Source organism: Salmo trutta, chromosome 24, assembly GCF_901001165.1.
Source record: "Salmo trutta chromosome 24, fSalTru1.1, whole genome shotgun sequence".
NCBI lineage: Eukaryota > Metazoa > Chordata > Actinopteri > Salmoniformes > Salmonidae > Salmo > Salmo trutta.
The window spans coordinates 12,779,619-12,797,282 of record NC_042980.1 but is presented as its reverse complement, the minus strand read 5'-3'; the positions used below and the strand labels follow the sequence as shown (position 1 = coordinate 12,797,282).

Here is a 17,664-nt window from a genome sequence, read left to right as displayed (position 1 = left end):
GTTCTTGTACAAGACAAAATAGTCAAGGACTTCTTGACTCTTTCAGATTCCATTTAAGGGGAGCAATGCACACTATCATGGTCCTAAAGACGTGACCCTCCATTGCCTTGTTTTTGTTGTCGAGTGAATGGAAGTGCTTGACATCCAGGTGTTAAAAGTCAATGTAGAGTATTGCTGCACTTGTCCATTTTACCACCTGACGAATCAGACCCGTCCATCGCCGGCTTTTCCCCTGCTTGTTGACATCCGTTTAAATCGCCAACCTCACGGAGAAATGTTCATTCATCGTTTCGTTGCCGTGTTTCTTGTTCCATATTTGAGATTTGATTTCTGTTGTACCCAAACCTACTTGCCATAAGTTACAATAGGCTAAAGACAGGAAATGATAGCATTGCTTTAAACCCATGCCATACTGAATATAGGACTGCTCTCAGTACGCGCCTAAGATAAATTCCTTACTACAAGGCCTCAATCTCCAATTGAATCCATGAATGTATTTGTGAGAGGTAACTTGCTTTCTGTAGTATAATCTTATTTGCATTCTGATGTAAGAAGTTATTTTGCTTTGCTTTTCACCAGTGAATAAAGAATGAAAAACTGTAGCAGCTTTTAGAGTAACTTTCTAACACAGCATAGTATGACAACGTCTGTTTAATTCTTAGATGCACTTGTACAAGTAGCACTTCAGTTTGCCTATTGCCAGTATACAGATGCATTCAAGCCGACTCTAACTTCAAGCTTACACTTTGTGTTGACACCGCCCTCATACCTGTTGCTTTGCCCTTTTTTTAGATTGTTGGTTGTCATTTAATTAACCTCTGAACTTCCGCTATAATGTTCACAACGATGGCCAGACTTCTGTTTGTTTGTCCTACTATACTGTACGTGTCATAGTAAGCTGTTGTGTTTGTCGTCTAATATGAAGTGGCCTGTCTGTGTTGAGCTGCGGTTGTGTGTGCTCTGTCAGGAGAGGGAGAGGCGGAGGCAGCACATGATGCTGACGAAGGCCATGGACGCCCGTAAGAAAGCAGAGGTGCGTGATTCACAACTCGACCACTTCTCCTTGAAACTGTTACTGCAGGCTTCTGGCTATTGCCTCCTCCCCTCAGTTCTTCCTCCCCCTCTTTTTGTAAAACTATATGGAGTGTGAATGAAAGAGGGAATCGGGCCCCAAGCAATTTTCGGTGAAAGTGCAGCAATTTATAAGCAAGGAAGGCCTAGTGTTGGCCTGAATTGTAATGACATAATCCTTAACACGATTGTCTGCAACGGTGCCGATAGCATGCACTGTTAACTTGGTCTGTAATTTGGACCTTAGGAGCGGGAGCGCTTAAAGCAGGAGAAGAAGGATGAGAAACGGTTAAACAAGGAGCGGAAATTGGAGCTTAGAAGACTGGAACTGGAAATTGCCAAGGAGCTGAAGAAGCCAAATGAAGACATGTGCTTAGCAGATCACAAGGTATACTATTCATAGGAGATTCTAGTGGAAATTCTAAAGGGAGGGATATGAGCCTTCTATGAGTGTGCCATCGGTCATAGATTAGTTCTCCAACTGAAAAGGAGACGTGGGCCGCGTTTTCATTAGACGTTCTCTTAGATATCAAACCAAGAAAATCGTTAATACTGGCCACATTTAATCGCTCATCAGTTTCTATGCCTATTACCCATTTTAATGAATATGACGATAGTGTTTTTAAATGACACCGGTGCTTTATTTGTCTAGTGATAACATCTTCCATATTGGAATGCATGAAAGTGAAGTAAACACAGGTACACGTTTTAATAGTGCCATCAAGTGGCTGCCCCTAACACAACACTGACCAGGTGATTTCTGAAAGCTGCTTTCTCATGATTTCCACCAGACAGGGCATTAAACCCCTGGATAACAAGTTCACACATCCCATCAACCCCGTCTCCATACGGCTCTCACTAAACCTCACTCCATACGGGTCAAGCTCTGTTTGCCCTACTTGAATCTGCAGCTACAGAAGCTATCTCTCCAGATTTTGCTCTTACACTGCGTTAGGAACCTTGAAATTATAACAAGTGCACAGCACACTACTGTAATTACATGACTGAATGTGTCCTCTCTCCGTTCCCAGCCTCTCCCGGAGTTATCCCGTATTCCCGGCCTGGTTCTACCAGGAAGCAGCTTCTCTGACTGCCTGATGGTGATGCAATTCCTGCGGAGCTTTGGGAAGGTGCTGGGCTTCGACGTGGACGCCCACATACCCAACCTGAGCGTGCTGCAGGAGGGCCTGCTCAACCTGGGAGACAGCATGGGACAGGTCCAGGACCTGCTGGTGCGCATGCTCTCTGCTGTGGTGTGTGACCCCGGACTGCCCCCAGGACACCGGGTGAGGGACTTTACTCTTTAGAACTCAACACACGCACTCGCACTCATCGCACATTCATAAATACTAAAAGGCATACGTACAATCTGATGAATGCTTGAAAAGCCACGTATATTAGCACTTTCCCACATGCTCTCACACCCATGCTATCAGCAGTCGTACAGTATATTCTGATCTGCCTTCATAGACTGTACTGTACGCGCTATCCACAGCTTAGAGGGCTGCACCCGCAGCACTGCAGAGCTAAAGATGAGATTCCCCTACTGTAATCAGAACACACAAGTGGGGCGTTATCAATATCTCTGGCTCTGCGAGGCTAAATGAATGGGCTTATCTGTTTTTGGTTGGTATCGGTGTTTATAGCTCTTAATACAGCTTCCACAGTTATACCCCCACATTTTTCCTAATTCATCAGTATTTTCTCTCCATGCTAATCTAAAGGGCTTAGTCACGCTTTCATGTGGCTTTCCATTATTCCTTCAAGGATCCCAGATGACTGTCGCCTATTATGGAGCCTCAGTCGACGTCGAGGGAAAATGTATCCCTGAAAAGAGAAGAATGTAGTCCCCTCTAACTGTCCTCGCCTGTGCCGTAGGCTGGACTGCATTATGCCCCTAAAGGCAGCGGTTCGATCCCCCGTTCCACCACTCACTTTCTCTCCTGTATCCCTCTACATATCTTTTGCAAACCTGTCAATAAAACGTGAAAACGATATGGGTCACATTTCATTTGGACAGTCGTGTATAGATGGTCATAAGATCAACCAACAGTTTGTTGATAAGCAACTGCTTGCTAAGGTTAGGTTTAGTAGACAGTTAGTTGAAGCGTCGTTGACAGTTATTGAACATCTACTTGAGACCCTTCAAATAAAGTGTTTACCGATATATGTCCCTCTCCGCCCCGCCAGACCAAGACGGCCCTGGGGGACCACGTGAGTAATGTGGTCATCAACCGGGATAACGTGTCAGAGGTGCTGCGGGTCTACATGGAGGCTCACTGTGGGGGGACGGAGATGCAGACTGATCTGGGGGAGGTCACGGCCAGTCTGAAGACCAAGGCTTTCCAGGCCCACACAGCCACACAGAAGGCCTCGGTCCTGGCCTTCCTGGTCAACGAGCTGTCCTGCAGTAAGAGTGTGGTCAGGTAAGAGAGGACACTGAACTCTTAGCCACAGCAGTCTGGTCTGCGATCTAGATCACAGCACTGATACGGTCTGTTATTTAGACAAACAATGTCAAGGTAAGTGCTTTAGGCTTGCATGTGGGAAACTACTTTGTTGATATTTGATGTTCAGTGTCCAATCAAAAAATTATTACGGGGCTCTATTCAACCTGTAAAGCTATAGAAATATAGAAAAGTAAAGGTCATTTCCGACTGAGCCGACATATGCAGCATTTACCCGGAAATGCAGTCTCCGCTAACGCGGGAAACTTTGCCTTTTAAATTTCAATCACGCAATATGGATTGACTGGAGCTCAACGTTATTCTGAGCACAGATTCTTTTAGCGGACTGACGCCTGCGTCACTCATCTTTGAGCATGAAGCGGGTTTTGCTGGACATAGTATTGTTTTATTCATTGAGACTTGCATTTTTTTTAATGTTCTACCTCTAATATCAAGAGTTGTGTTGTCATAGAGCGTTTCATTGGGTTGCGTCAAACCTGAAACCCTTTTCAAGTCACTGCCTGTACCTGAGGTAGATTAGGTGATACAACTGGCAATGCTTGAAAATACAATCCTGTTGCTCAAGTAAAATTGTGCCACTAAAGCCTTACTTCCCCTTTTTTGGCATTGATTAACAAAGCCGACCTATCTAAAATTGGTGCTTTGTGCTTCTTTGCAGCGAGATCGACAAGAACATCGATCACATGACCAACCTGCGACGGGACAAGTGGGTCATCGAGGGCACGCTTCGCAAGTGAGCACCCGAGTCATCTCAAGGAGCACTCAGGAGAAGACTGCGTGACATACATTAACAGACCTGTATTACCAAATGGGTGTCCAGTGAAAAATGATGGATATCAGAACAGAATTTGCTGTTGTCCCTCTATTTCTTTTGTATTGTGACAGACTTGTTTGAAGTTATACTTCGAATAAATGTGAATTTGATTGTTTAGGCTTTTTAAAGGTTTTTATATAGTATGATACTAAAGCTAAGGAAAACATTTGCCACTCTTATCCTCCTGCTGGTTCTCTTGTTCCAGGCTGAGGACCAGCCACGCCAAGAAGACTGGGAAGAGGGACAGCGGTGTGGGGGGAGAGGAGACCCAGTCCCTGGATACACCCACCCCCGGACAGAAACGCAAGAGGAAAGGAGGGGATAGCGAGGAGGACGAGGATGATGACGAGGACAGCGAGGATCAGGGGGATGAAGACGACGACGAGGAAGAGGAGGAGGAGGAGGAGACAGGGAAGAAAGGGAAGAAAGTGGAAACCTGTGAGGATGAGGTCAGTGAGGAAATTGTCACCTTTCCACATGATCTATCCACTGAACCAAATGACAATGGAGTTGTCCCAAGTGGCACCCTATTCACTGTATTACACTACATAGTGAATAGGGGGCCATTTGGGACACAGCCTCAGTCATTGTTTCTCTATTGTAAATGTCAGCCTCTCCTCTGGTGTCAAATGAATGTGATCTTTCCCATCCAGGATGATGGGGACCAGACATCCAGTGTAGAGGAGCTGGAGAAACAGATCGACAAATTAACCAAGGTTGATACCCAATGGGATCAAAGGGAGTTTTCAATTTTTTTTTTTTATGAGGGTCAGTTTCCTGGGCAGAAAAGACCTCGGCCTTGATACCATTTGTGTTTTCTCTCTCTAGCAACAGAGTCAGATCAGACGGAAGCTCTTTGAGTCGTCCCACTCGTTGCGCTCCATGATGTTCGGCCAGGACCGCTACAAGCGCCGTTATTGGGTGCTGCCACAGTGTGGGGGTGTCTTTGTGGAGGGTATGGAGAGTGGCGAAGGTGAGACTTAAAACACTGACATGACATATGGGCACCACACTTGTTGGTACTTACTTTATCAACTCACTATTGGGATAATATAGTTCATTTGGATAACCCAATTCAGCTTCTTCTCCTAGTGACATGGCTTCAGATCAGTAAGGTCTTTATATTATATACGTGAGTTTGGGTAATTCGCTTTCTAGAACAATGTGGTTAATAATATTACTATCTTTTCCAGGAGCAGAGGAGCTGGAAAAGGAGAGAGAGAGACTGAGGAGCACAGAGCTGGTCCAGGTGAAGGAGGAGGTGGAAAGGAGGCCGCAGGAGAGGCTAGGGGCGTCCACCCTGGAGGGTAGCTGTAACAAGAACACCGCCACACCAGACAAGCACACCCTCAACCTCTTCCTCCAGAAGCCCGGCTCTTTCTCCAAACTCAGCAAACTCCTGGAGGTGGCCAAGATGTCCCCGGACTCAGACAACCACCCTCACAGTCTGAGCTGTAGTCTAGCCAAAGTCCCCACCACAGTAGCCTCCCCTATCCGCCCCACCATTCAGACTACACTACACAGCAACCCCTCTGCATCTCCCTCTCCGCTGTGTCCAGAGGTGAAAGCGGAGCCTTCCACAGCCCTCAGCCCGCTCTACCTCAGTAGCGGCCCAGGGAAGATGTCCTCCAGCCCCCAGCAGCAGCAGCTCCAGCCCAATGATCAGCTCTTCAGGGTGCTGACGGAGAAAAACTGCCACTGGTTCAGCCTGCTGCCCCGCTCCCCGTGTGACGAGTCGTCTGTCACCACCAGCTCCACCACCACCCCCCCGGCCTCCTCCCCCTATTCCTCCTCAACCACCAGGCCCAAGTCCCCCTCCTCCCTGTCTTCTAATTCCCTAGCCTCCACCTCAGCCAGCCCCAGCAATCCCACCACTGGGATCAATAACTTCCCTTTTTCAGCTCTCCAGGTAGGTCCCCTGCACCATATCTCCATCTCTGATCCTCTAGGATTATTGTTAACATGGTGTAAGCATATTGCTACTGACCGGCATACCAGGCAGGCTTTTGATGTTGTCCCATAAGTGCTGTACTGAAGCTGATTTCCCGGACACTCGTGAATCCGTGTCCTGGACTAGGTGTAATCTGTCTCTAGGAAACCACCCCCTTATGTTCATGTAAGATTTGTTATTCTTTAGCCGTGTTCCTTTTATCATAGCTTTATCTATAGACGCCATTTGTGCTAGTTGTCAGTGAACCAAGTTCTGCTACATAACGTTCACACTCCTCACCACTGCCTGTGCATTTCTCTGGTTCATGAACTCCTCCAAGCAGGTGAAGTCTGGCGTCCATATGATAGGTCTGCCATTCTGTGGATGGCCCGGTGGCATGATGATCCCCACCCTGCCCTTCTCTGCCAGTCCACTGCCCCCCTCCACGCTGGCGGCTGCCTACCACCATGGGGAGGGTAACGGCAACCCCTTCCTGGCAGTGCCCCCTGGAGCGAAGCACCCCTCTGCCCTGCCCCCCGTGGTGGAGGTGGCCAAGACCCAGGACTACCCCGACCCACTGCCCATTCCAGAGGGTAAGCATGGCACACTGCCACCCGCTGATAGGAAAGATGGGAGATGACACAGCACATTCAAGCAGTGTGGAGGATTTTAAGTGGCTGCCAAGAATTTCCACTTTTCATTATGTGATGTCATGGATTTTATTTACAGAAGTCTTAATAACTTAGGTGTGTGTGTTGTAGAGATGCTGTCAGGCTGGTGGAGAGTGGCAGACATGGAGGAGTTGAGGAGCTTGGTCAAGGCCTTGCACAACAGAGGTATCAGAGAGAGGGCCCTGCAGAAACAGATCCAGAAACACATGGAGTACATTGCACAGGCCTGTGCCAAAAACAGAGATGGTGAGTGGTTTAGACTAGGGTTAACACATATACAATTCTCAAATTACACACTATTTTTTTTATAAAGTGCACTACTTTTCACCAGGGCCCATAGGAAATAGGGTAATACAGTAGTGCACTATTAAAGGGAATAGAGTGCCATTTCAAATGAGTCCTTATAGATGTCCAAAGTATCTGGTGACTCTTTAAATCTGACCTTTAATAATGTGGTAGCATGCATGACCTCAGTTTTAAAATGACACTGAAATGTCAACCCACTGCAGGGGGAGAGTGGATGCATCATTCAGAGCTAACATGGTCTTTACCACCATTCCTTAGGTTCATAATCACTTGCAGCATGTTGGTGCGATTGAATGAGGCTGTCTTACAGCTTTGAATTCTGTAACTTTGATGTCAAATATATTCTAAACTGAAGATTGTCTGCATGCATGATGTTACAATGGCTCATCTCTACAGAGCTAGGCAGGGGAGCCCGCCGTCCCAATACAAATGGCAGGGGAAACACTGCATCCCTATATTAGAAAATATCCTTCCCAAACTTCACAGTACATACTAAGAAAACAACGTGTTTTGGGGGGGGGGGGGGGGGGGGTCCTGAGTTTATCCCTATTGATCTGTCTCCCCCTCTCTCTCATTCTCCTTCTCTCTCCCCCTTTCTCTCTTTTCTTTCCCTCCCTCTCTCGCTTCAGCGGCGGTGATAGACGAGTCCAAGCTGGAAGAGAATGGGGTGAGCGAGGAGACAGTGGAGAGCTGGTGTGTGGAGGAGCAGGCCATGGAGATGGACATCGCTGTTCTGCAGCAGGTGGAGGAGCTGGAGAGGAAGGTCACTTCGGCCAGCCTGCAGGTTAAGGTACAGTGCATCCTTTTATAGCACTCTATCCATGTGGTATGTAGTGGAGAAGGAATCTATCTGCAATGGGGAAAGACGACGCTGAATACAGTGTTCCTTCCGCATGTACACACAAACGACTGTTTGTCTTCCTATTTCCTCCCAGGGTTGGATGTATCCGGAGCCCCAGTCAGAGAGAGAGGACCTGGTCTACCATGAACACAAGCCCTTCACTAAGCTGCTTCTAGCAGGAGAGGAGCAGCTTGCAGGGGAGGAGGCGGCCAATGGCGGTTGCAGCCTGGTGCGGCGCGTCAACAACCCCCTAGATATCGCTGTAACACGGCTAGCCGAGCTGGAGAGGAACATCGAGCGAAGGTACCTGAAGAGCCCCTTAAGTACCACCATTCAGGTCAAACTGGATAATGTGATGGGTACATTCACTGTCCCTGCTCCCACACCATGTAGTAGTGTTGATGGTGAAGGGTAGGGTCATCCAGATTCCCATTTGAACACTTCTTTGGGCTTTCCTCTGCTTCACTGGGGCCTATTTCGGTGTCTTGGTTGTCTGTTTCTCTCTCCCTCTCTTTTTGCTGCTGTGTGCATTGTGGTTTTTCTTCATTTGTGAAGTCCCTTAATGTATCTGTCTCTTTGGAAGCCGGTCTGTACTGTAGCTCTGCATGCTGCATCACACTGGTAACCGTGGTTCTATGTCAACTCATTGACTTACAATCAGGCTGCCGTGGTATCTGAGTGACATTGTTACCGACAAGGATACACCATGAGAATTTTGCATGTCGTTATTATAACTATATGTTGAGCTTACGGCTGCGCATTTAGCCCTACAGTCTGACCTGAGATTCTAGAAAGAGCTTGTAGAAATCAGGACAGCGATTACTCACCTCGTATTGAAAGACAATTTTTTTCTTTAACGAGTCGGACGAGAGGGACACCCGACAAGGCCCTCATCCCCGTCATTTGCAGGGGAAAGAGACGGAGATATCGAGGACGAAGGTTTGGGGTGCCTTTAAAGGATCTGGCGGTCAGTGGGTAATTTACCTTTACCACTGGTCCTATTAGCCAATTTACAATCATTGGATTATAAAACGAACTACAACCACGTATATCCTACCAACGGAACATTAAAAACTGCAATATCTTATGTCATCTATGTTCTTCGTAGCTGTCTATTTACCACCACAAACCGATGCTGGCACTAAGACCGCAAACAATGAGCTGTATAAGGCCATAAGCAAACAGGAAAATGCTCATCCAGAGGCGACGCTCCTAGTGGCCGGGGACTTTAATGCAGGGAAACTTAAATCCGTTTTAGCTCATTTCTACCAGCATGTCACGTGCAACCAGAGGGAAAAAAACTATAGACCACCTTTACTCCACACACAGAGACACATACAAAACATGCCCTCGCCCTCCATTTGGCAAATCTGACCATAATTATATCCTCCTGATTCCTGCTTACAAGCAAAAACTAAAGCAGGAAGCATCAATGACTCGGTCAGTTAAAAAGTGGTCAGATGAAGCAGATGCTAAGCTACAGGACTGTTTTGCTAGCACAGACTGGAATATGTTCCAGGATTCTTCCGAGTACACCACATCAGTCACTGGCTTTATCAATAAGTGCATCAATGACGTCGTCCCCACAGTGACTGTACGTACATACACCAACCAGAAGCCATGGATTACAGGCAACATCCGCACTGAGCTAAAGGGTAGAGCTGCCGCCTTCAAGGAGCGGGACTCTTACCCGGAAGCTTATAAGAAATCCCACGATGCCCTCCGACGAACCATCAAACAGGCAAAGCATCAATACAGGACTAAGATCGAATCGTACTACACCGGCTCCGACGCTCGTCGGATGTGCAAACTATTAGACTACAAAGGTAAGAACAGCCACGAGCCCAATGACTCGAGCCTACCAGACGAGCTAAATTACTTCTATGCTCGCTTCGAGGCAAGTAACACGGAAACATGCATGAGAGCATCAGCTGTTCCGGATGACTGCGTGATCACGCTCTCCGTAGCCGATGTGAGTAAGACCTTTAAACAGGTCAACATTCACAAGGCTGCAGGCCAGATGGATTACCAGGACGTGTAATCCGAGCATGCGCTGACCAACTGGCAAGTGTCTTCACTGACATTTTCAACCTCTCCCTGTCTGAGTCTGTAATACTGACATGTTTCAAGCAGACCACCATAGTCCCTGTACCCAAGAACACTAAGGTAACCTGCCTAAATGACTACCGACCCGTAGCACTCACGTCTGTAGCCATGAAGTGCTTTGAAAGGCTGGTCATGGCTCACATCAACACCATTATCCCAGAAACCATAGACCCACTCCAATTTGCATACCGCCCCAACAGATCCACAGATGATGCAATCTCTATTACACTCCACACTACCCTTTCCCACCTGGACAAAAGGAACACCTATGTGAGAATGCTATTCATTGACTACAGCTCAGTGTTCAACACCATAGTGCCCTCAAAGCTCATCACTAAGCTAAGAATCCTGGGACTAAACACCTCCCTCTGCACCTGGATCCTGGACTTCCTGACGGGTCGCCCCCAGGTGGTAAGGGTAGGTAACAACACATCCGCCATGCTGATCCTCAACACAGGGGCCCCTCAGGGGTGCGTGCTCAGTCTCCTCCTGTACTCCCTGTTCACTCAAGACTGCATGGCCAGGCACGGCTCCAACACCATCATTAAGTTTGCTGATGACACAGCAGTGGTAGGCCTGATCACCGACAACGATGAGACAGCCTATAGGGAGGAGGTCAGAGTACTGGCTGTGTGGTGCCAGTACAACAACCACTCCCTCAACGTGATCAAGACAAAGGAGATGATTGTGGACTACAGGAAAAGGGTAGAGCACACCCCCATTCTCATTGACGGGGCTGTAGTGAAACAGGTTGAGAGCTTCAAGTTCCTTAGTGTCCACATCACCAACAAACTAACATGGTCCAAGCACACCAAGACAGTCGTGCAGAGGGCACGACAAAACCTATTCCCCCTCAGGAGACTGAAAAGATTTGGCATGGGTCCTCAGATCCTCAAAAGGTTCTACAGCTGCACTATCAAGAGCATCTTGACTGGTTGCATCACTGCCTGGTATGGCAACTGCTCGGCCTCTGACCGCAAGGCGCTACAGAGGGTAGTGCGTACGGCCCAGTACATCACTGGGGCCAAGCTTCCTGCCATCCAGGATCTCTATACCAGGCGGTGTCAGAGGAAGGCCCTAAAATTGCCAAAGACTCCAGCCACCCTAGTCATAGACTGTTCTCTCTGCTACCCCACGGCAAGCGGTACCGGAGCACCAAGTCTAAGTCCAAAAGGCTTCTCAACAGCTTCTACCCCCAAGCCATTAAGACTCTTGAACAGCTAATAAAGTGTCTACCCAGACTATTTGCAATGCCCCCCCCCCCCCCCCCCCCCCTTATATGCTGCAGCTATTCTCTGTTTATTATCTATGCACAGTCACTTTAACTCTACCTACATGTACATATTACCTCAATTACCTCGACTAACCGGTGCCCCCGCACATTGACTCTGTACCGGTACCCCCTGTATATAGCCTCGCTATTGTTATTTTACTGCTGCTCTTTAATTATGTGTTACCTTTATTTCTTTTTACTTAACACGTATTTTTCTTAACTGCATTGTTGGATAAGGGCTTATAAGTAAGCATTTCACTGTAAGGTCTACACCTGTTGAAAATAAAATTTGATTTCACATCGGTATGCTGTTTTCCCCACTTCAAATAGCAATTATAGGCGCACACCTAAGAGTTTCCACAAGACCTGACACAAATCAATGAAAAACACTCACCAGAAAACTTTTTTGTAACAGAATCAATTCTATAATGGTGAAAATCAGACTGGTCATTTAGCAGATGCTCTTATCCAGACCGGCTTACATGAGCAATTAGGGTTAAGTGCCTTGCTCAAGGGCAAAATTACAGATTTTAACCTAGTCTGCTCGGGGATTCGAACCAGCGACCTTTCAGTTACTAGCCAATGCTCTGAACCACTTGGCTACTTGCCAACTTGCTTAAGTGGATAACGACTGGAGAAAAGCAGCCGGTCTGCTGTTTACCTCTGCCATGCACATTTGCTTCATTTTGATTGGTCAAGAGTTGAGCGTGTGTGTGTGTGTGTGTGTGTGTGTGTGTGTGTGTGTAATATATATGTGTCTCTATCTATCTAGACTACCTGGATATTTGAACAAATGTCATGATATTATTTGAATTGTGAAATAATGCCAAATGCCCATCCCTACAGTACTATGAAGTATGTCAGTCACCAGGTCTGTGGAGTATTATACAGCATCTCTTAACCATGTCCGCTGTGACCAAAACACTTCCACTCTCGTGGCTTTCTGTGCACTGCTGTTGGCAGTGGGCTTGGCTAATGTTTCTGATTGTTTTATGTGATGTTGTGAGTGGTTGGTTCTCTGATCACGTTGTCTGTCTCCATCTTCTCAGGGGGGAAGAAGAACTGGCCCCAGGCATGAAGGTATGGCGCAAGGCCATGGGTGAGGTCTGCAGCGCCGCCCAACTGTCTCTCTGCATCCAGCAGCTCCAGAAGTCCATTGCCTGGGAGAGATCCATCATGAAAGTGGTACGTGTTCTCGGATAGAGTTTATTTGAAGTACAGTGCATTCGGAAAGTATTCAGACCCCATGCTTATGACTCTACAAACTTGTTGGGTGCATTTGCTGTTTGTTTTGGTTGTGTTTCAGATTATTTTGTGTCCAATAGAAATGAATGGTAAATAATGTATTGTGTCATTTTGGAGTCACTTTTATTGTTAAAAAAAATTGAATGTAGAGGTGTTTAGAAACATATTATATTCTTATTTACAATAAAAGTGACTCTAAAATGACACAATACATTATTTACCATTCATTTCTATTGGACACAAAATAATCTGAAACACAACCAAAACAAATTAAAGACAGTCTGCACTTTAACCTCATAGTCATTGTATCATTTCAAATTCAAAGTGCTGGAGTACAGAGCCAAAACAACAAATAATGTGTCACTGTCCCAATACTTCTGGCGCTCACTGTATAAACATATACCGACAACAGACAGACACACACAAATAATGACATCACACCTGCCCAGACCCACATGTTCCCACTGCATCTATTTCCAGTACTTGTAAGACTATGCCATATTGCTTTCAAATTGCGCTATTCTGTTTTTCTGTCGCCCACACCTTTTCAATATTTAAATAATAATGCATTTGATTCTTCCACTGTTTTAACAATGATCATTTGATTTCCAGTTGAGGTAAAACATTTTTCGAAATGATTGACGAGCAAAGTATGGTCCAACCCGTTGTGTATCTCACCTCCCCCTCATATTCATTCAATTCAACGATGACAAGTGTGATCCTCGCTAAATGCGAAATGCATATTTTATGTCATTCAGGCAAGCGGTCAATCCCCCAAGAGTAAGAAGCAGCAGCAGAGCCGAGCGGGGGCAGCCGGGCGAGGAGGGAAGAAAACCACCGAGGTAAAACGGAGCAGGAAACCGTCGTCTGTAGCCAGCGGAGAGGTCTCTGAGGACGATGCTGCCAGCACCAGCAGCAGCATGCCAAAAAAAGTGAGTAAAGAGCCCAAAAAGAGGAAGAGCCCAGGAGAGGGGACCCCAGCCACCAAGCAGTCCAAGCAGGACAGTACTCCCGTCTGTGTGAAGGCGGCGAAGACGGCCACATCAGCCAGAGACAATGAAAAGGATCTGACGTTGTGCAGGTACAGTATGACTAGAGGTTGCATCATTAGTATAATACTATATTGACCCAGTAAGCAATGTACACTTACACTGGTCCCAGATCTGTTTGTGCGCTTGCCGACTCTATTGCTGTCATTGTCAAGCTAAACATGTTTGACATGACAATGAGTGACAGGGAGTTGGCATTAGGGCTGTGACGTTACCAGTATCGCAATATTTTTTTTCCATAGCAAAAATGAAAACCAGACGCAGACCTAAGTCTTTGGTCCTTTTTAAAAACCTGCTGTATATAAAATATTGTGTTATAGCTTGGAAAATAAATGTGACATAATGATGTTTGTTTCCAACATTAGGGCTGTTTTCCTAAAGAAGTTAAACCGCTTCCTGTTTTGTTTCCTTGCCACGATGCTAACGAGTATCGTGATACTGGTAACGTCCCGGGCCCAGTTGCTATGGAATCATAAACAGGCTAGTGCTCAGGCTAACATACACTAGCTGCTGTAGTGTGTGATGCATTGCCATGCTAGACTGTAGTTAATCTGAGGTTCTTCGATTTGTTGACTCCTTTTTCTCCAAAGGGTGCTACTGGTTGAGCTGGAGGGTCACCAGGATGCCTGGCCCTTCCTTAACCCTGTCAACCCCAAATCTGTCCCTGGCTACAAGAAAGTCATCAGGAAACCCATGGATTTCTACACAATCCGAGAGAAGCTCGTCAACAGCCAGTACGTGTACCATACAATATTAGTATGAAAAATGATCTGCATACAGTGTGTCTGATACCTATATGATTCTGTCTCATAAATGTCATAATTAAATGTTTATTTGTCTCAATTTACAGGTACTTGAACCTGGAGACGTTTATAATCGACGTTAACTTGGTGTTTGATAACTGTGAAAAGTTTAATGAGGACAATTCGGACATTGGACGAGCCGGACACAACATGAGGAGGTTTTTTGAGAATAGATGGAATGAGCTGTTAAAACAAACCAACTAGGCTAGTTTGAACTACTTTTTCCTCACTATACTGTATGGGACCAGCAGTAACCACAAGCAGAGCAACTGGATTGGTCTAAAGACTCTCCGTCAGCAACCAGGGAACCTAAATGAATTTACAATTGTAATTCTACACATTCACTTCAGTGATGTACAGTAGAATGCAGTTTTTTTTTAAGAGGAGAGAAATGCACCCAAAGGGATTCACACAAAAGGGGTGGGTGTTTTTTAAAGTGCAATACCATTTCCTAGAAGAAACCACATCAGAGCTGTAACTGGGAACAAAAACGTTCCACCTAACTGTACTTAGTTTCTTTAAAAAAAAATCATTAATATTAAAGTGAATGTATTTAATTTAGTTAATTATTTATGAGTGAAAATGGTTCCGTTTTCTAAGACGAGGAAGAAAAAAAGCAAAACTGCTTGAACAAAAATCTCACGGATGTTTGTTTTTTTGGACATAAAACAAAAGCCAAGAGGGAAAAAATTAATTGTTTACACTGCTCTGTGCCGCCGGGGTACCACAAGATTCCTGACGGTATTACTGTAACACTGCATTTCAATGTATCTTTACATTGCTCGCTAACTTCACACGGACAGTGAGGCAGCAATGACATCTGTATATACTGTTCATTCATGTTAATATGAAGTATTGTTTGTAATATGTGTACATATAGTATTGTTACAAGAAATCCAATATTGTTTATGCCTTTGATTGTGGTGTTTCATTTCAGTCTAAAGTGATAAATACATGTGTATATTACCTGTAATGTATATCCTCTGCATACACTGTGGTCTCTTCACTCTGGGTAATGCCTGCCCTCTCAAATGTGTGGGGGGGATATTATTTCAATCTTTTGGTTTACATTCCTTCAAAAGGTGTGTGTGTGTGTGTGTGTGTGTGTGTGTGTGTGTGTGTGTGTGTATACAAAATGTCAACTCTGGTGGGCCTCGAATTCTGACATTATCATCCTATCCATTGTGGTGCACAGTACCTTTCATAAAAGATGTTCTCTCCATTTGCTTTGCCACAGACACAAGGACACAGAGCGTTTGTAATAACCACTGTGTTTGAATCTTGCTGTGTCATGGTTTACTGGTGCCATGTACAGCAGTTTCTTTGTACCTGAGTCAGAGTACTTGAAGTTATTTTATTTATGAATATTGTGGGGGAAAAGTCCCTTTTTTTTGTAGGAGCATTATTTTTCACTAGTGTGTGGGGCACGGATCTAATATAAAGGATCTTTTTCAACTCTGTATTTTGCATTCCGTCATATTTCATTTTCCATACTACAACTACAAATATATATGTTGGTAGGATATCTGGGCAAACACAGTGTACAAAACATTAGGAACACCTTCCTAATATTGAATTCCACCCCTTTTTGCCCTGAGAACAGCCTCAATTCCTCGGGTCATGGACTCTACAAGGTGTCGAAAGCGTTCCACGGGGATGTTGGCCCATGTTGACTCCAATGCTTCCCATACTTGTGGCTGGAGGACCATTCTTGATACACACAGGAAACTATTGAGCGTTAAACCCAGCAGCGTTGCAGATCTTGACACACTCACCGGTGAGCCTGGCACCTACTCACATACCCCGTTCACATACACAATCCGTCTTAAAAATCCTTCTTTAACCTGTCTCCTCCTTCAGCTACACTGATTGAAGTGGATTTAACAAGTGACATCAATAAGGGATCATAGCTTTCACCTGGTCAGTCTGTCATAGAAAGAGCAGGTGTGCCTAATGTTTTGTACACTCAGTGCAAAACATACGCCTGGTATTTAGCAATGTAATTTGAATGTCATTGGATTATTACTAGATTTGTCTAAAGAGTTTATATGAGTGCAGGTGGGCCATCTCGCTTCAGCAAGGAAAGAAGGGGTGCTCAACAACAATGACAAAAATCATAAAAAGGGCTTCCCAAGAAAAACTTCCAAAAGGACTAATTTGAGGTAGAAAGGATTTGGAGCACTCAACAAAAAAAAGCAGAGGGATTTTTTTTGGGGTCTCTGTCTCCAGAGTCAGAAACCCAATTATCACAACCTATGTTTACTGAAGAAAAATATGAACGCAACATGCAACAATTTTGAAAGATTTTACTGAGTTACAATTCATATAAGGAAATCGGTCAATTGAAATCAATTCATTAGGCCTAAACCTATGGACTTCACATGACTGGGAATACAGATATGCATCTGTTGGTCACAGATAAGACAAGGTAGGTGCGTGGATCAGAAAACCAGTCAGTATGTGGTGTGACCGCCATTTGCCTCATACAGCGTGACATCTTCACATTGAGGTGATCAGGCTGTTGATTGTGGAATGTTGTCCCACTCCTCTTCAGTAGCTGTGCGAAATTGCTGGACATTGGCTGGAACCAGAACACGCTGTCGTACATGTCGATCCAGAGCATTCCAAACATGCTCAATGGGTGACATGTCTGGTGAGTATGCAGGCCATGGAAGAACTTTGACATTTTTAGCTTTTAGGAATTGTGTACAGATCCTTGCGACATGGACCCGAGCATTATCATGCTGAAAGATGAGATGATGGTGACGGAAGAATGGCACGACAATGGGCCTCAGGACCTCGCCACGGTATCTCTGCATTCAAATTGCCATTGATAAAATGCAATTGCGGTGATCTGTAGCTTATGCCTGCCCATACCATAACTCCACTGCCACCACCACTGTTCACAACCTTGACATCAGCAAACTGCGGTTGTGAGGCCTGTTGGACGTACTGTCAAATTCTCTAACATTGTTGGAGGTGGCTTATGGTTGAGAAATTAACATTCAATTCTCTGGCAAAATCTTTGGTAGGAAATTCCTGCAGTCAGCATGCCAATTGCACACTCCCTCAACACTGGAGACGTCT

At 45.5% G+C, this 17,664-nt stretch overlaps 1 protein-coding gene across 8 annotated transcripts in view; it reads left to right on the top strand.

Moving 5' to 3' along the window:
• Positions 1–16,037, top strand: part of LOC115160709 (bromodomain adjacent to zinc finger domain protein 2B) — a 98,949-nt gene extending 82,912 nt beyond the window's left edge. For 7 of the 8 annotated variants that reach the window (XM_029711007.1, XM_029711013.1, XM_029711012.1 and 4 more), the window contains 17 exons: positions 968–1,033; positions 1,319–1,459; positions 2,103–2,357; positions 3,262–3,497; positions 4,198–4,272; positions 4,559–4,802; positions 5,007–5,069; positions 5,182–5,326; positions 5,547–6,262; positions 6,624–6,876; positions 7,045–7,200; positions 7,890–8,050; positions 8,196–8,404; positions 12,530–12,665; positions 13,484–13,806; positions 14,365–14,508; positions 14,625–16,037. In XM_029711007.1, the coding sequence (XP_029566867.1) occupies positions 968–1,033; positions 1,319–1,459; positions 2,103–2,357; positions 3,262–3,497; positions 4,198–4,272; positions 4,559–4,802; positions 5,007–5,069; positions 5,182–5,326; positions 5,547–6,262; positions 6,624–6,876; positions 7,045–7,200; positions 7,890–8,050; positions 8,196–8,404; positions 12,530–12,665; positions 13,484–13,806; positions 14,365–14,508; positions 14,625–14,781 (3,480 nt within the window). In that variant the 3' untranslated portion in view covers positions 14,782–16,037. The remainder of the gene's footprint in view (positions 1–967; positions 1,034–1,318; positions 1,460–2,102; positions 2,358–3,261; positions 3,498–4,197; positions 4,273–4,558; positions 4,803–5,006; positions 5,070–5,181; positions 5,327–5,546; positions 6,263–6,623; positions 6,877–7,044; positions 7,201–7,889; positions 8,051–8,195; positions 8,405–12,529; positions 12,666–13,483; positions 13,807–14,364; positions 14,509–14,624) is intronic. The other variant, XM_029711008.1, reaches the window with a different exon arrangement.
• Positions 16,038–17,664: the final 1,627 nt, after the last annotated feature.